The 17,890-nt window shown below is 41.5% G+C and overlaps 1 protein-coding gene across 8 annotated transcripts in view; it reads right to left on the bottom strand.

Annotated features, from left to right (window-relative positions):
• Positions 1-2,855: 2,855 nt before the first annotated feature.
• Positions 2,856-17,890, bottom strand: part of KCTD20 (potassium channel tetramerization domain containing 20) — a 29,365-nt gene continuing 14,330 nt past the window's right edge. For 4 of the 8 annotated variants that reach the window (XM_033424133.2, XM_033424136.2, XM_033424132.2 and 1 more), the window contains 8 exons: positions 17,382-17,495; positions 16,366-16,571; positions 13,502-13,775; positions 11,011-11,113; positions 10,526-10,646; positions 9,254-9,451; positions 7,762-7,872; positions 2,856-6,424 (listed from right to left, as the gene is read on the bottom strand). In XM_033424133.2, coding sequence (XP_033280024.1) covers positions 6,132-6,424; positions 7,762-7,872; positions 9,254-9,451; positions 10,526-10,646; positions 11,011-11,113; positions 13,502-13,775; positions 16,366-16,525 — 1,260 coding nt within the window. In that variant the 5' untranslated portion in view covers positions 16,526-16,571; positions 17,382-17,495 and the 3' untranslated portion in view covers positions 2,856-6,131. Of the gene's footprint in view, positions 6,425-7,761; positions 7,873-9,253; positions 9,452-10,525; positions 10,647-11,010; positions 11,114-13,501; positions 13,776-14,809; positions 14,911-16,365; positions 16,572-17,381; positions 17,496-17,890 lie in introns of those variants that run through there. The other 4 variants (XM_033424138.2, XM_004267670.4, XM_033424137.2 and 1 more) reach the window with 2 other exon arrangements.

Raw genomic sequence — 17,890 nt, 5'->3', positions numbered from 1 at the left:
ACCAGGGTGGGAACTGCAGGCAGAGGTTAGTTAAATGCAGCCTAACAATGTATTGTCGTTCCAAGGCTCATGAGTTTCAAGAAACATGTTGGGAACCATTGGCTCAGTGTTGGTCCTATTCACAGCTAATTCTGTGTCCTGTCTCTTAGGAGAAGTTAGAAAATAATAGAACTTGAACTGTACTGCATACTAAAATGAAACTGAATGCTGATGTCATTCAGACTCCTTGATTCAGGAGTACATCAGAATTTTCTTCAGTACCTATTTAAGAATTTCAAAAGTGAGGGGAGTCCTTTGGGATTAATGGTCAGGCTGTGAAATAGCAGATTGCTAATTTTAACGCTCATCTGTATAGTGTAGGAATCCTCTGCCACTGATTGCTACTACTGTTTCTCTGAATCATTTCCTTGGAAAGCATATTTCCTGGATCACCTTCTCCTGTTACTCTCTCCTGGGCCTCTGTGTGTAACCCAAACGGTGTTTTGAATTGAATGCAAAAGGATTCAGTGAATGGTATTTTCCTTTCCTAGTTAGCAACCATTTCCCTGGAATGATCTGTCAAAACCAACACTGACTTAAAAACAAGCCTCCACGCTGCTCTTTAGGCATATTTTCAGAGAAAAACATCTTGCCCACATAATACTTAAGCATTCATAAAATACAGAGCAAATACATAAAATACATCCCAGGTACACTGGGGATGCAATAGGGAAGCCCACTGTGGTTCTGAACCACAGATCAGTTTGAGGAGAGAATTCCCAGCCACAAAGTTGGCTTAACAGAATTGCAGCATCAACTATAAAGTTATTAGTATGTTAGTGTTGCTGTAACAGTACTATTAAGCCAACCCTGAGTTGTTGGGAAGGTTGAGGAAGCTTCCCAGAGGTGTTAGTAAGTAGCAGTGATTTGGCAGAGGGGAAGGTGAGCAGTGTAGGATTTGGGAGGCTGGTAGGTATGGTCCCGTGCTGTGACAGAGGCGTGGAGCTATGAGTAAGTATTGCTTCCTGAAAAACACTCTCCAGTCACTTTCGTTACTTCATTTCCCTCTCACTTCAGTCTGGTTTCTTCCCCTTGTGTGAAACACATTAGTATTAATTATCCCATGTGCAAAACGTGCTAGTACTAATTTTAATAATCACTTCTCTGTTCACTGGCGTCCTAACTGCCACATCCACTGGCTTCTCTTCAGCCCTCATCTACCTGACCACCCTGCTGCACTCACACTGTTGAGTTAAAACAAAAAACTCTGCTCCCATCTCTCTGACTTCCTTCTTGGTAGTTCCTCTGCCACTGCCCAAATGCTGGTGCTCCTCAGAGCAATGCCTTTGCCTTCTTTTCACTCGTGTGATCTCCCCCATACTGTGGCTTCAGCTGCCGTTTTTGTGGTGAGATCTGCAAAATGACCATCCTGCCTGGATCCCTCCCCAGAACTCTAGATCCCGTGTAGCCAAGTGCCTATTAGAAATTGCCACCTGGAAGGCCTCTTACAGGTGCCAACTGTCCTTATGGAGCTCCTCTTGCCTCCACAGCCTTTTTTCTAGCTCATTCTACCTGCTGTCCAAGCCAGAAATTTCTTACATGATTCCCATCAGTAAACGTATATAATTCTGGGGCATGATTGTCCATCCTACCAGTGTCTTCATCATTCCTTGCTGAGTCCATTGTTGTGGTCTCTTAGCTGACCTTTGTCCCTGGTCCTTCCCCTTTCAAGTCTGTCGTCCTCTCTGCTGCCAAAGAAACTTAAATTTCAAGTCTGATCATGTTATTCTCCTGCATAAAATCCTTCAGGCTCCTGAGAGCTTATATAATGAGACCAAACACCTTTGTCTGAGGTACAAGGGCCCTTCCTTACTCTGGCCTGTCTCTGGATTACTAGCCTCCCCCTGCCCCCATCATCCTCTTCCCTGATGACAATAAGCAACTAGTGCACCTTCGCATCTTTGCTTATACAGTTGCGTTGGCCTGGAATACTTCCTTTTGGATTCATGAATCCAAAACGACTAGTATTTGTCTTTCACAGTTTGGTTCATGTGTCATGTATAGAACCCTCCTGTGAACTCTCCTCTAATTTTCATAGTAAAAACTGGCTACTCCATCCTTATGCGCTTCCTGAGTGACCTGGACTATTTATGGATCTGTCTTTGTGCAATTATAAGAGCCCTCTGAAGGGAGGAACTGTGTCCTAGTCAGCATGTCCCTGTGACCAAGCAGCACTTGGCACTGAACATACTCAATGGGCCATGCCTTCAGAGCATGTTCTTAACCTCTGTGCTGACAAAGGCAGGCCTGCCAGGGAGGCCCTGGCTGGCTTCAGCACCCCTTCAAGTTGTCAGTGTCACCAGTAAGCTGCTCAGGCCAAGTGTGCTGAGGGGAGCTCAGGAGGCACCTGACTAGAAGAGGGCCGAATCAGCAGAGGATGAGCAAGATGCCCCAAAGCAGTGTTTCCCAGGGACCTGCCTGGACCCTGCCCTACCTTCTTAAGCTGCCTTTCATGCCTGCCATGCTTCTTCACTTGCTTGAAACCAAAAGTAGAACACAGAAGTTTTGAGTCATCTTACCTTTCAAATTTACATTTGGTTTTGTGGGGTACTACTTGGCTGGATTTGAGGGTTCAAGGGGTCTTGAATGCAAGTTAACCAGAAACTCAAAAGAGAGCAGACCATTATGGCTCTGGAACCTGTGAATTATAAGAAATAGCAGGGTGGGAAAAGCACATACAGGCTCCAGGCCAGCCGCGCCCCCGCCGGCTGCTGTAGGAAACAGCCTCTCCTGGGCAGTCCACGTGCTGCTACTCTCCGTCCCCTTTAACATCTTGAGTTCCAATATTATTTTCTGCTAAAAAACAACAACATGGACACAAATGATAACATTTTATTATAGAAAAAGCATCCCAAATATAGGATTTCGTAAACACTGGTAGGTGAACAAGTGCAACTTTAAATACAAAGTAAAGAGGCAAAACCTACAAGCATTTTGCCTTTAAGAGAAAATGTAATGTTCTCTTGCAGAGGTGATCCCACCCAGAGCACGGATGTGGCTCCATCTCCCATAAAGGTATCAGGTTTGCTTTCTGAACTATGCCCAGTTTAACCATTTCAAAATGATGGCAAGAAGTGGCATTGAATAAATCACTGATTCTTAACTTTCTATTGACTATTACTCGATAAAGGCTCCCATCACTCTTTGACATTAAAGCCTCTGCTCTGATTGTTTTTACTTAACAGAAGGACCTGCTGGAACACTATCCATCCTTTCTGGGCTTATGCCACAGTATTTTCATAGACCTGTATACCTTAGGTATCACACGGAATTTAGTTATTAATACTGGCTACTGCATATCATGCAATAAATCCAGCTACTTTCTAGCTTCCTTACCTTTTTTTTACTGTCATTCTTTTAATACCTTTTCTCCACTTTGGAGAAACCATTAAGTAATCTCATCAGACACATTTTAACACTGTCTCCTTGCCTGCTCCCAATTCCTTAATGGCAAATGTTTCCTAATCAACAATACATGATTTGATGCAGACACAAACTCAGATCCTAAACCTCAAATTCAGGTTTATCTTGGCCTGCTGAGATAGATACCTCTGAATAAGACAGTCTGGGTAAAAACATTTTCTTATGAAAATGTTTCTGTATAAACAGCCTGGCTTACTTATTTAGGCACTTAGGAAAAAACCACCAAACCTGAGTTTCACCTTTTTAATTAGAAATACCTGTTGCCCAGCTGGCCAGTAACTGACTCTGAAGGGAATGACTGCAACCCAGCTCTTGTTCCTGCGAGAACTGCGAGGTCCTGTCACCACGGGATGTCCTGGCCCTGGGAACAGAGCTGCTGTGGCTGAAAGGAGCCACCAAATTACAGTGATGCTGCACTCCAGGCTGGAAGGGCGTGGGGTACAGAAGAAATGTCCTCTCCGCCAGAGGGAACCTGTGGGCCCAGTTTTTCCCTCCGTCACCACCACCTGGCAACACTGGCACATTTACCTCCACAGATCTCCAGCTCACTCGAACCCTAAGGGTTGGGGCTGAAAGCACGTTAACCCAATTTTGGGGGAAAAAGAGACCTGGTTTTTGAAAGCCGGAGGAAATTAATCATTTACGTAGAACAAAGTGTTAAGTACGTGCCACACTTTCATACCTAGCTTTTTACCTAAGCAATGACTAATAAGTTTTAGAGTGTTAGCTGAGACATGTCTACCCTTAAATGTTATATTAAGCTATAAAACAGAAATTATACATACTTATTATAGTCTACACAAAAGTTAAATTTCCTTTGTGATAGCATGGAAGTCAACCACAAAGCGTAAAGGAAGCACCATTAAACAATTATCCTGGCTGGTCGTGGGTATGAATGTAGTACCAGTAAGGTCAAAGCCAAACCTGACCTCAAACAGCCAATTCTTTTCACAGGAATAAAACTACCCCTGGCTACAAAATAACGTTAACCCTAAACATTAACCCTGGCCATCAGCCTTACAAATGGATGCCAATGATAATCAGAATAACTCTGTAGCTGGGGGATGGCTCGGTTTAACCCCTTACTACTGATTTTTCTGAATAAGGAACACAGCATTGATGTCCCCTGTGACACTGGCCCTGGTCACACACTCTTGTTCTTCAAGCCTGGAAAGAGTAGCTGTCAACACCCAATCTGACTTCACCTTTGGAGAATTCTGACTAGGGAGGTCATAAAATGGCATCAAGTAGCTTGCCCTATAGTATCTTGTGGAAATGGAATTTAAGAAAACCAGTCCTGTTCTTAGAGAACTTGAAGGAAACTATGTGTCTCTTTGTATGTGCTCAGGGTAGGTGATTGGAAGGCCAACCTCTACCATAAAATGGGAAAGATCTCAAGACACATCTGACTCTAGAATCTAAATTTAGCTCTACTGTTAACAGCCATGGAGACATCAGGGGAGGTGGTTACAGTACCCAGAGGAGTGATCTGGGTCGTCACACACCATGTACTGTTAACCCAGAGCTGACAGATCAATCAAAATGACTAGGCCTAATTTCCCTTCAACTCATTCTTCCTTTGGAGATGACATTAGTATGGTTTTTTTACCCAGTGTGAGCAGCTGATAGGCTATTTCAAAAATTAAAATATCCTGATACCTAAAAACATTCCATAGTATGAAAAGAATATACAACGAAAATCCCTGCACTGAGACAAAGTCTAGGCAGGTGACGTTTTCCCACCCAGATTCACCCCCAGTCCTACCCACCGAGCTCTTACTAGTCTTTCTACTGAGAAACTGAGCACTTCTGAGAAATCATTGCCTTCATCTTGAAAGGCTTTTAAGCCATATCTAAGGTCTCCTAGCCACACCTACAGCACGCTGGCCTAGGGTGAAGACCTATGGCTTCACACCAGATTCCAAGCCAGGATAATCAAAGTGTGAATTTCACTCCAAACGAATAATCAATTTGTTTAGGGTCAAAAACCTTGAAGCTAAAAAGGTTTCATAAACATTGTCATACATTATCCTTCCTGTCAAAGAATCTGTGAAGTTTTGGATTGTTCATTGCAATAATAAAAAAAAAAAACTGAACTGAAGCTCCTAAGAATTTCCTTTGGACATTTTGAATGAGAGCCTATTTCTTCCCAGATGCAACCTGGGCACAGAGGCCACCAGGATGGTCTCTCCACTAACCTCTAATGGGCATCCAATTAGTGCCTGCTTGTAGAAGATAGAGATTGTCTCCTTCTAAGTTTGGTCCCTTTGCTGCTAAGTAATTTGCCTAGTATAAAACCAAATAAAACAAACAAAAGCCAAGAACAGAGTGTAAAGGATGAGAACTGCTTTGCTGAATATGAGGCAACAGGAGTCTTGACCTCCTTTCCTGCTTTTGCAGTTATGCAAAGACTCGGTGAACAGCACCAGACCCAAAATTTTCAAGTTACCAGGGCTGCTGCAAAGCTGGTAGCTTAATTACCAGTGAGTCCTTTTTAATCTCCTGCCGGAGGCACAGACTTACTGAAAAGGACACACATTAATTATGTTAGAAAAGAAAAGGAGGTGGGAGAAGCATGTCTCCTACTTAGTGTGAGACAAACCATGGGGAGGATTGGCTATGGGCATCCCAGTCAGAGAAAAGGCCGGCAGAGGGGCCCACAGCTGCCCCTAATCCTGAAAGTCGTTAGAAGCCATCTGAGAAAGTGGGGCATTTAGCCGGTCAAGTTCATCCACTTGAGGTGGGTGGTGCATTAATATCTCTTGGTCCTCCAAGACATCTTCTCCAGCAGCTACCAGGTTAGTGAGGGATTTGCTTCGAACACACTGGAAATCCACATGGCGACTCTTTCCTTCTTCTTTTTCCCATGACATCTGGATAAAGGGGCGCTGCACGTAATTATAGATCACTTCAGACCGGCCACCAGGTCTCCTCTTAATTTTTTCTTTACAGGTAGGATAACCTGAAATGGGAAAAAAGCCATCATGACCCCAGCAAATTGCTCACTCTGGTTTCCATACTTCCTTCTTCCTAACCACATGAATTTCCTCCCAAATCCCAAGACTATGTGAAAACTACAGGGAAGTGACCACGTTCTCTGAGGCCCAGCCACCTACATGCTTGCTTCTCTCCTGCTCAGGTTAGTAGGTCTTGTCCTTAGAAGGGAAGTAACAAAAATTTTATCCCTTCTAATGGAAGGGGGAGAAGCCTCCTACTAATTTCAGAAGTCTTTATTTTACTGGCTTCAAAACTACAGAACAAAAATCCTACTGGGGCATGGTTACTCTAGTCCTCTAATTCTATTGCTTAGAGGGCAACCTGTATGAGAAGTAGTTAAGGAAATGCAAAATGTTTAAGCCTAAAGAAAAAACTGGGATGCTGCCTAAAATATCTGAAAGTCAGTTACAGGGATATGGGAGAAATCTTATGCAGAGTATATATCTTCACAGGCTAGAACTGGAAGGACGACAGAAGAGGAAGGAGGTTATCTATTATATATGTGGAAGAATATTCTCGTGGTAGGACAGTTTGATGGGCTGCTGTGGGAAATGGAGTGATCCCTGTCACTCTGTCCCTGTGGTTTCCAAAGAGACAAAGGAGGACACAGTAGAAAGAGGTTTAATACATGATCTCAAAAATCTCTTCCAACGTTAAGTTCCAACTTAAGCTGGATACAACGACGGGTTCTGTGAGCAATATTAAGACAGCTAGAGTAGCAAAACAAAAGAGTCAAAGACCCATGGAGGGGAGACCAGAATGGCTTCAGCACTCTCCAGGAATCAGTCTCCAATACCCTTCCACGGAGACCACAGGTTGGGAGCCATTGCTCAAATCATTTAAAGCAGTTTTGTCAATATATCCAGACACTCCCCAAAGGTGGTAGTGGAATAAAATGAGTCTCCAAGTTATAGTTTTCAGAAGGACCCTTCCAGATCGCAGAAAGATCCTCACCAAGATTGTTGGCTAAACGGCTGGCCCTCCCACTTGGTGAGCCCACGAGCTCTGCTACATTTACCCGCCCAGTGCCTAGTCCTCACTGCTCTTTATCCTGAGGCAGTAAACTAGAACTTATTCCTACAGCTGCTTTAAAGCATTTTCAACTGGAAATAAAATGACAAGGAAATGTAAGGGCAAACTAAAACAAAAATAGGAATCTTCAAACTTGGGTAGGAATGTAGTTTCCATGTGTGTCTATTCTCTAGGCCCTTGGAAGCCAGGTTTTAATGGCAAAAGCTGTGGCCACAGATCCAACCTACTCCATGAGCCATGCAAGCTGAATATTGACTGGGATGTTCTTACCTTCAATTCCAATGCGAATGTTTTTCAGGCCCCGTTCCTTTAACACTGTTTTAGCGACATCCCGATTCTCAATATATTTGAAAAATCTATAGAGCTTAGAGCTATAAAGAACTGGGGGAAAAAAAATCTGGGGTTAGTCACGGAGTGAATACCTCTGTAAGAGGAAGGAGATGAGCTAACATATTCAGACTAATGACCTGAGCCCTGATGCCAAAAAATCCATATGGGTCACAGATTAAATGTTAAATAATAAATCAACCTTAAGAAAGAAACCATACAAGAAATTTTTATAGTCTCAGGGTAGGAAAGACCTTTCTGGATATGACATAAAACCTAGAAGTCACAAAAGAAAAACTGATACACTTGATTACATAAAAAAAAAAAATCTCTGCTTATCCAAAAACACCAAACAAAACTAAGAAGACAACCAACTGGGAAAAATATTTGCAACTTATATTACAAAGGGCTAATTTCCTTGTCTATAAAGACAGTGGTCACAAATAGATTTTACAAATCATTAAGGAAAAGACTAACAATCCAATTTTGTAATGGGCAAAAGGCATGATTACAGTTAACAGAAAAGGAAATGAAAATGACTCTTAAAAAGATGTTCAGTCTCATTCATGAAGTGAGAAATGCAAATTAAAACTCAAGTGAGATGCTGTTTTTCACCTATCAGAGTGGCAAGGATAAAAGTTCAGTGAAACTCTGTCTTGGTGAGCATATGGGAAACAAACCCATCATATATTGTCTTGTGAGTATAAACTGGCTCAACCTTTATGAAAGAGAATTTGGCAAATTTTATCAAAATCATAAAAGCACAAAGCTTTTGATACAGAAATTTCATTTCTAGGAATATTATTCTGTAGAGATATACATGTGTGAAAGACTTTGTTTAAAAAGATATTCACTGCAGCGTTATTTATAATTTATAGCTTAAATGGTCATCAAAAGGGCTGGTTAAATCAATTATAGCACAATCATGCAATGGAATACTATTCAGCCATAAAAAAGATTGTGGAAGCTTTTAATGTAAGACATGATATAGAACATCTCTAAAATATGGTATCATTTAGGAAAAGAACATGCAATTGCTTATGTATGTGCACTGAATAAATCTGAAAGAATATAAAAGAAACTGAGGAGGAAAACTGGGTAGATGAGGTGGGGTGGGAATAAGACTTTTCCTTTTGTATTTTCTGAATTTTGAATTACTACCAATTCAAAAGGATTTAAAGTGAAACAAATGGAGAGAAGAATGACACCACCACTTAATGTGCTGCCGCAGTACTGACACAGTACCAGACACCAGCGGTAGGCATGGGAAGTATAACGATGTTCCCTGTGCTCCCCAGCAGGAAAGACCCTCATCCAGGTGAGTGTGCTCATCACCAGCTCAACAGCGACAGTCACACTGGTTCTAGGATTTAGCTGCCACTCTGGGCAGCACATTTCTTGCTGGAAACAGGTACATCATGCAAGGGGCTCCTACTTTGGGAATACTCCTCCCCCATGGGTGGGGGGTGGTCTTCGTCCCAGTCCACAGAATCCTCGTCCGTCAGCACGACGATGTGGCATTCTCGCTCCCCTTTCTTGGCACAGCCCACCATGATGGGCAGGATCAGCTCTTCGAGGTAGTGATCAAACTGCTTGTGAGCGCCGTCGTTAGACAGTTCATGCAGTAAAGCACCTGGGAGACAAAAGGCAAGTGAACATCCTCTCTGCTCAAATGCAGGTAATTACTGGAGTGAAAAGACTATGAGGTAACAGCTGTTATCATTGATAAGGTCCAGAGAAGTGGCCCATTTAAAGGCAGGGTATGTCTCCTACTCCAAGGCTATTATGTTAGATACTTTTCACATTCTACCAATCTCCTCCTGTTTAATAAACCCTGAGCATTCTGATCAACTGTGGTTTTCTTGACATGCAATGTCAGAACATAAACATTAATTCTACAAGAGACAGAACCATCATTTGGGGATGACTCTTTATAGTACCTCTTCTGAAGATGCTCTGGACCGCAACTTCATAGAGTACCACAGAAGAGGAATGATATCAAGTTTGGCGACACCAAGGGACTTGCTCTAAGTGTGTACTAGACTCAGTAGAGACCCCACACATCTAGAGAACTTCATGGAATATGCAGGGAAATGTACCATGAACTTCAAAGAATTTTAAAATCATTTCAGGAAGCCTAGGTAATGATAAGTGCATGGAGTTTATATTCAGACAATCAGTTCTAATCCCAGCTTTAATGTTTAGAGCTTTGAACAAGCTAATTTCTCCATCTTCTCATTTGGTAAGTGAGATTATCACCTATCTTTCATGGGTTAATTGTGAAACTTATGCAAGTTTACATATATAAAGCACTTAAACACTAAGTTAATAATAATGATAAACTGTAAGAAGAACCCAGCCGATTTATGTTGTGTGACTTTATTAGTGAACCTTCCCTCATATCTGAGGATCAGTATCCTTATTTGTTAAAGAGTTGGGACACCAAGGTCCCAAGAAGGGAAGCAATTAGCTTGGTGACTCACGGGGTCGAGCTAGACTTAGAACCCACTACATGTTCTCTTGTTTACTCCACTTCTCACAGAGCTTTGAAACAAGACAGGGAATGGTTAGTACCACGTCTCTGCCTCTACAGATGATTTTCAACCCACACTTGAAACGCTTTCTGTTTAGTAATAAAAAATGTCAATTCCAAGCACACTCAAAGTTCAGCTGCTCAAACGCAGCTGGCAGCTTCTCCTGCACTTACTCAGATCTTGACATCGGATAGTGTTGAAGTCAAAGTTAATGCAGAGATAATCGCACGTATCTCTAAGGTCTGGGATAGAGATGCCATCAGGACAATTGATGATACCAGTTTTGTAATAATCCTATAAATAAATTAGGAAGAAGAAATGTAGGCAAAGAACAACATGAAAAATTCCCTCTTCAACCCCCTACTCATTCCTGGTTCTATTAAAGTGGTGGGTTACTAGAACTATCACCAAGTTGGTGATTCATTAGATAGCAAAGTGGCTCCTGGCCATCTTGACATGTTTAATCACAACTTGATACCTGACTGAGCTCACACAAGCAAAAAGGACTTAAGAATTATAGAAACAGAAAATAAAGTGGGAAAGGCAATAACTAGAAATGAGAAACCCTAAAGTCAGAACACAGTCTGATGGAACTCTCAAGGCTTCTGACCATGCACGCCCCCAGGGAAGATGATGTAACAAGAAGGCCACTACACACCAGCACCGTTCGAAATACAGTTGCACTGATTCCTTCGGCAATCTCATACTCGCCCTTCTCATTGGGCCGTGTGAAGTTGTACTCTCTTCCTGGTCCAAACATCCTGAAAAATACCCAGGCAACAATGTTACCCGCTGCAGCAGGATTCTTCACAGATGAGACTTCTCCCTTCTTCACCTCATTCTGGAAGACTCCGTTCCACTCTTTCAGTGTAAGTTAAAAACACAGCACTAGGACTCAACCCCTATACGACACACTCAAGTCTTAGGAAACTCCCTTCAGATAGGAAAAGAGGGCAGCAATTGCTTTCAGTGTTTGAGTGCAAGAGGAACAAAGCAGCAAGCCCTCACAGTCCACCGTAGCGAGCTTCTGCGACAGCAAAGAAAGTAGAACAGCACCTGCAGAGGTGGCCCTTGGAAAGTGTCTGGAGGGTGTGACAGTCGCCTCTCACGCCCTCCGCAGCGCCCAGGAACCTGCCCACGCACCGGCAGCTCAGGAAGACAGCGTCTCCTCCTCCTCACCCATCAGCATGTACCTATCCAGCACACCATCCTTGATATTTCTGAGTTTTGCTTTTCAATATCTAATCTGATAGATGAATCTGTATTAGTAGGTGCAGATGTTACTGCTTCCCCTTTCCTGGTAGATTTTAATGGCGTAACTCTGGGGAAAATGCCGTTCTTCAATCCAAGGAGTAACTAATGACGGGAATTTCAGGTCAAGTAGAAAAGGAGGGTAGGTATTAGGATCATCAGCAATTTGACATATTTCAGAGAGGCAGGCCTGCTCTGGGCATGAATTCAGAGCTCATGAGGGCACAGGGAGGAAGTCTTGCTTTTATATTCATCTTTTCCCATCCTTCCTCTCTCTCTCAGATCCCCTCCAGTAAAACTGGCCCCATGACTTCTACTACTCCTGCTGCACATCTGTGTAGGAGTTGTGGAAGGAGAAGCCAGGACAGGCAGGTGCTGGTATCTTCAGCTGGCCCACTGGGGACTCACTGCCTTTTCCTTCCTTAACCTGTTGGGAAGCCCTGCTGTCCAACTGTTCGAAACCATTATCCTCCACCCTGAACTGGCTGTTTTCCAAGGTCTGAAAAAGACTCACATGCTTTCCAAATCACTACACCATACATAAGAAATCCATTTAGATAAAAGTAGTCTTCAAAGGATGCTGACATTTTTCTGGAATGTTCCGGTTGAAGTGTAGCTGAGACAGCTATGAATCAAAATAGTGAACATGCCATAAATATAATCCCCCCTTAGAGTCATTCATCCAGTAGTGGCACGGATCTGCATTAATCCATTCTCAGCTTCTTAGTTTGTCCCCCTGTGACCAGTGGCCCACATCTGTAAGCTCACTGGCTAGGCTTATGAATACTTTACGTAGCCACAGGACAGAACAAACCTAAGAAACTCAGAATTCATGACCTCGGCTGACTCAGCTGATGAACCATGTAGATAAAGGGGTCTATTACCCAGAAAATGCTTGCTTTTCTTTCCTTGAGCGCCACTTTTGGAGGCAACCTACTTCAGACAGACAGCCTACCCTGAGGAATGCCTTTCTGGAAGGGCCTGGGGGGAAATGGTGGCGATACCAAGACTGAGGACATGAAGTCAAGTCTGATATAGGGCCAATTTAGAAAATGTTTTAATGTTCTATCTTAATTCAGATGTTTAAGAAATATATAGGTTTGGCTCTGGTTAAAAATGGTTCATCATGAATTTGTATGTATATGTTTAAGTACACACATATTTGAACAGCTAGATTCCACTTAGCCTAAAATTCAGCAAGTTAGTGTGGTCCATTCTGATTTCTAATTCAGTTCAAATTAGTTCAAAGTCAGAGTGAGGTTAGATCCACTTTCAAGTACTAGATGAAATCCTCAAAAGCCAAATGTTTGTGTGTGTATACACTCAAATTATTTTACTCTTACCCCAATCTGCTCTTCATGTTAAGGTCTACAGTTGGCCAGAAAGAGATCTCCTAACTCCCAGCCCAGGCTCTAAAAGTACTTCCTGGACAGCGCTCCTCGTCAGTAGACTCCTTCCATTCCTAAACTCTAACCCTAAAAAGCTGGAGGCAGGAGATGGTGAGGGGAGGGTAAGACTATAGTCTGAATGAAGCAACACAGACGAAGGAACATGAAGAATAAAGAGAACAATCGTCAAACAAAACAGCCAGATACAAAGATCCAGTTTCAGAAAACTTGAATAGTAGTGGAGGCATTAGAAATTGACACCATTTGGACCTTTTGCACTCCCTTTTGTAGGGGGGCTTATTTCACTATACTGGCTTTGTAAATGAAAGTACCCACCCCCCAAAATCACCAACACATATAAGGTTTTTATGTCCTCTGTCTCGCAAAAGTATGAAGGTAGAAAAATAAGCAATGAAATGTTTTTATGCTCAAATCTAATGCAAGGCAAATAGCAGGTATTTCTATTCACAGAGGACAGAGTGAATGTGGAAGGAAATTATTATCAATTACCTTCCCAACATGGTATCCGGATGAGCAGTGAAAATTTGTGGATTGACAACAAAACGTGTGCCATCTACGAGAAGTGTCACTTTCTCTGGTGCCTGAGAATGAACGTTACTGCCAAAGCCCACAGTGCTGTTTCCAAATCGTTCTGGAGCGATGAAGGGTTCATGGTTCCGTTTATTCCCACTTTGGAAGCAAGAGCCTTTGATGTCTTCAGGAAGTGGCATCATGTGAGGGAACTGAAGATTTGCTGGCTGAGAGGCAGAGTCAAGTGGAAGGTCTAAAAGATCATACAAACAAACCAAAATAACTTGACAGCAAAAAGCCCTGGGGAAAAATAAACCTTGTCCTCTTTAAAGAAAACAAGAACAAAAACCATTACACAAACAAAAAAACCCAAACTTTAAGTATCCTTATGCAAAAACTCTTGCCTAAAACACGTAAAGAAAAAACACAAACTAGAGACTCATACTGGATCCCCCTGAACTTTTTCTTCTGTGTGTGTGTGTGTGTGTGTGTGTGTGTGTGTGTGTGTGTGTGTGTGTGTGCTGGGGAGGAGAGAATCAAGGCAGTAATGCCTACACTTTAAAATAGAACGATTAAACAATTTTAAAGTAAACTACACACATGGTTAAAAATAATTAAACACTAGAGAAGCACTTCTGTGGAAAACAAGCAATCCTCTGCCATACTGCTTAACCTTCCCTAGTCGTTTCACAGAGGCATCGCTTTTTTATTTCCGCTTTCACTTCTATCTCTAAATAACACTCATATTTCCTGTGTTTTATTTAAGGAACTTGATAACTCTGTTAGCCAAAACTATTTGTTTTCCACATTCTTAAAAAACGTTTCTAAATGTTATTTTCCAGAAAGGATAGTGATAGTCTCTAATTGTCACTTTTCCTAGAAATTCACTGAAAAATGCATTTTCACTACACACAGGAGAATCCTAACATTACCAACACCGTTTTTTGAACAGGCAGGTCTTGCTCTCAACAGAAAAGTTCCAGTGCAGATGGTCTTGGATTAGAATTCATTCATGGAACCTGAGTTTTTGTCCTGGTATCACCAAAGAGCCATTTTCTTTAAGTAATTTATTTGATTTTTCTAAACCTGATTCATCATCTGTAAAATGAAAATAATGTTCACTCCACCTACCTCACAGGATTGGTTTGACTATCAACTGAAATAAAGTATGTGAGAGCACTTAAAAATGTATTAATACCACATCACGTAAACAGGCTCAAAACTAAATATATGAAATCTGGATGTATATAGAAGAGAATCAGGGGAAAGTATTTTCAAAAGGATTACCAGAAGATTCTTTCTTTTTAATTGATGTTTGCTGCTTTTATTATATAGCTGTACTTTTTTTTTAGAAGATTCTTTTAAATAGGGAGTTCTCTTGAAATATTAAAATGTTTTTTTTATTTAATGAAAAATTTCAAATATACCAAAGCAGAGTTAATACAATATGTATACATCACCTAGATTTGGCTAGCTAACATTTTCCTACATTGGAAAGAAATAAAATGTTATAGATACAACTTAATGTCTCACTCCCGCCCTTCATGTATTTTAAGTTTGTATACAATAATTCATTGTTAGCTAGAGTACACTCAATTTTTTCCCCATTTACTTCTAGAGAAAAGGAAACCAAAATCTAGACCAAAATCCTGTTTAGGGATCATATCCTAGAGCTTCTGATAAATTTTCAACTTACAAAGAGCTAAGTTTCCACACAATCCATGGGCAAGCTTGTAGCAAGAAACGCTTTAATCACCAAGACAGGCTTTCAACACTCGAAGTGCTATTCTTAAAAATGAAAGTAGGCACCTAACTTATTCAGCTCTTTAGAGCACTTGATTTTCCCCCAGCTATGACGCAATTAAATTGGGTTGATTCCTGAAGGATGCCTCAGATTCCACCCTGCTTAAATGGGTGAGTAGGAAAAGAGACTCATTGCATAAATTCTCCGTAATGGGGCACTCTAGGGTGGCAGTCACACTGCTTTTTTGTCCGTTGATATATATAAAATAACAGCGAACGCTGGCCGGAAAGACAGGTTTAAATCCCACCCAGTCCCCTACCTCCTGGCAGTGTGAACCTGAGCAAGTTATGCCTAAGCTTTTGAAGCTTCAGTTTCCTCATCTGTAACAGGAGGATTAATCTAAGCAGGGATCAGCAAACTTTCTGTGAAGGGCTAAAAAGTAAATATTTTGAGCTTTGTGGGTCACAGTCTCTGCCACTATAGAAGGAAAGCAGCCATACAGACAGTACGTAAACAAATGGGCACGATGGCTGTGTTTCAAAATTTTATTTACAAAAACAGGCAGTGATTCAGATTTGACCACAGTTTGCCTCCCTTGATCTAAAAACAGTAAAGTTTCTAGCACAGTGAGTGCTCAATAAATGGTAATTGCTATTATTATTGTTGCTATTGTTTTCCATAAAAGTTAAAAAGAACCTGACAATTTACCAAAAGCCTTCACATCCATTAACTCAACAGTCTTCTAGCCTTGTGAGGTAAGAAGATTTATTAACAACCTTGTTTTCTAGATTAAGAAAGCAGGGCTCAGAAAGATTAAGGATCTCATCCATGGTTACAGCTGATAAGCAGCAGAGCTAGAATGTGAATCTGTCTTGACTCCAAGCCTGAGACTATTTTTCTTATACCATTACCAAGTTAGATGTACTAAACTGATTAAATAAGTGGAGGTTTTTTGTGATAGATTTATATAACTGTGGTATATAAGCGAAGCTAATTAACTGGATATTTTATTTATTAAGAACATTTATGCCTTCTGGGCAGAATAGGTGCTGAGGTGTCAGAAAGCCCTCCACATTAAGTCAAGATCTAATCATCGTACCATCATTCCTGGGACCTAGAGGATAAGTAAGATTTTGAAGACCAGAAGAAGCCGGGCTATTTGCTTCTCTTTCTTGGGCTGCAGCTGAGGCTTCATCCATCAGGCAGCTGGCCTCCTGCCACAGTAACCTGTCGCTCTCAGAGCCACGGTGAACATTCATCCTTGGACTGTGTATCCTGAACTGTCTGCTTGATCAGGGAGAAATCCTGGAAGACAGGAATATGCATGATTTAGAACTCTCTCCTAACTAGAGGACTGACAGACAGCTCTCATTTTTTTTTTTTTTTTTGCAGTACGCGGGCCCCTCACTGTTGTGGGCTCTCCCGTTGTGGAGCACAGGCTCCGGACACGCAGCCTCACTGGCCATGGCTCACGGGCCCAGCTGCTCCGCGGTATGTGGGATCTTCCCAGACCGGGGCACGAACCCGTGTCCCCTGCATCGGCAGGCGGACTCTCAACCACTGCGCCACCAGGGAAGCCCACCACTGTTAAGTCTTAATTTCAAACATTTGCTGATAACAAACATGTTATTTCTGTAAACCAAACCTGTAGTTTTAGAACTAAAAACTGTACAGTTTTCTAATGGACCTTTTGTACTGACTAAAAGCACTTTTATCAGCTAGGTTTCTTTTTTTAAAATCTCTCAAAATTATAGAGAAGTTTCTGGTAGTCTCTTCAGATTATCAACAGTCAACATATACAGTCAGCATATATTTTCCAAACACCTACTGTGTGGAAGGCACACGGCACTTTGTGCCAGCACTGCGGGACACAATGAGCAACATTATCAAGGGTTAGCCCTAAGCTCCGACTGGTTAGGTGGGGATATATGAAAAAGATAAGCAAATTTATGTAATAAATACAGAGTAAGTGATTCAAACCAGTGGTTCCAGATTCTCGGGCCTGTCTTTACAGTGGGGTCTGGGAATTTATAATTTTTAAAAAAGTCAACTTCTCAGGTAGCTCTCATGTGGCATTCAGGTTTTAAGATAAACATAAAAGTTAGAGAAAATCACCTCTAGATTGTATGGTTGGGAAAAGGAAGTCTTCATATGAGACAAAATCTGAGCTGGGCTCTGAAGTAAAGATAAGATTTTCTCCTCAACTTTTTATTTTGAAACTTTTCAAATCTACAGGAAAATGGAAAAAATCATTACAATCAGTAAAATCTTATATATCTGCCAGACTTACCAATGATTATCTGCCTCATCTGTGTGTGAGCCTGTGCTCTCCCACCACACACATTTTTCTGAATCACTTTAAAGTTACAGACATCACAACACTTCACCCAGTTACTTTAGCAAGCATATTCTGAGAACATTCTCTTAAAAAACACAACAGTACTGTTTTCACATCTAAGAAAATGAACAATTCCATAATACTAATATATAACCCATAATCAAATTTACACAACTGGCCTCATATTTTCTTTCAGAACCTTTTTTTTTGGATCCATAATTCAATCAAGGCTCATTCCTTACATTTGGTTTTTCTGAGTTTTTTAATCTTGCATATTCTATACCGC

This window comes from Orcinus orca, chromosome 10 (genome assembly GCF_937001465.1).
Source record: "Orcinus orca chromosome 10, mOrcOrc1.1, whole genome shotgun sequence".
NCBI lineage: Eukaryota > Metazoa > Chordata > Mammalia > Artiodactyla > Delphinidae > Orcinus > Orcinus orca.
This window is presented reverse-complemented; position numbering and strand designations above follow the sequence as displayed.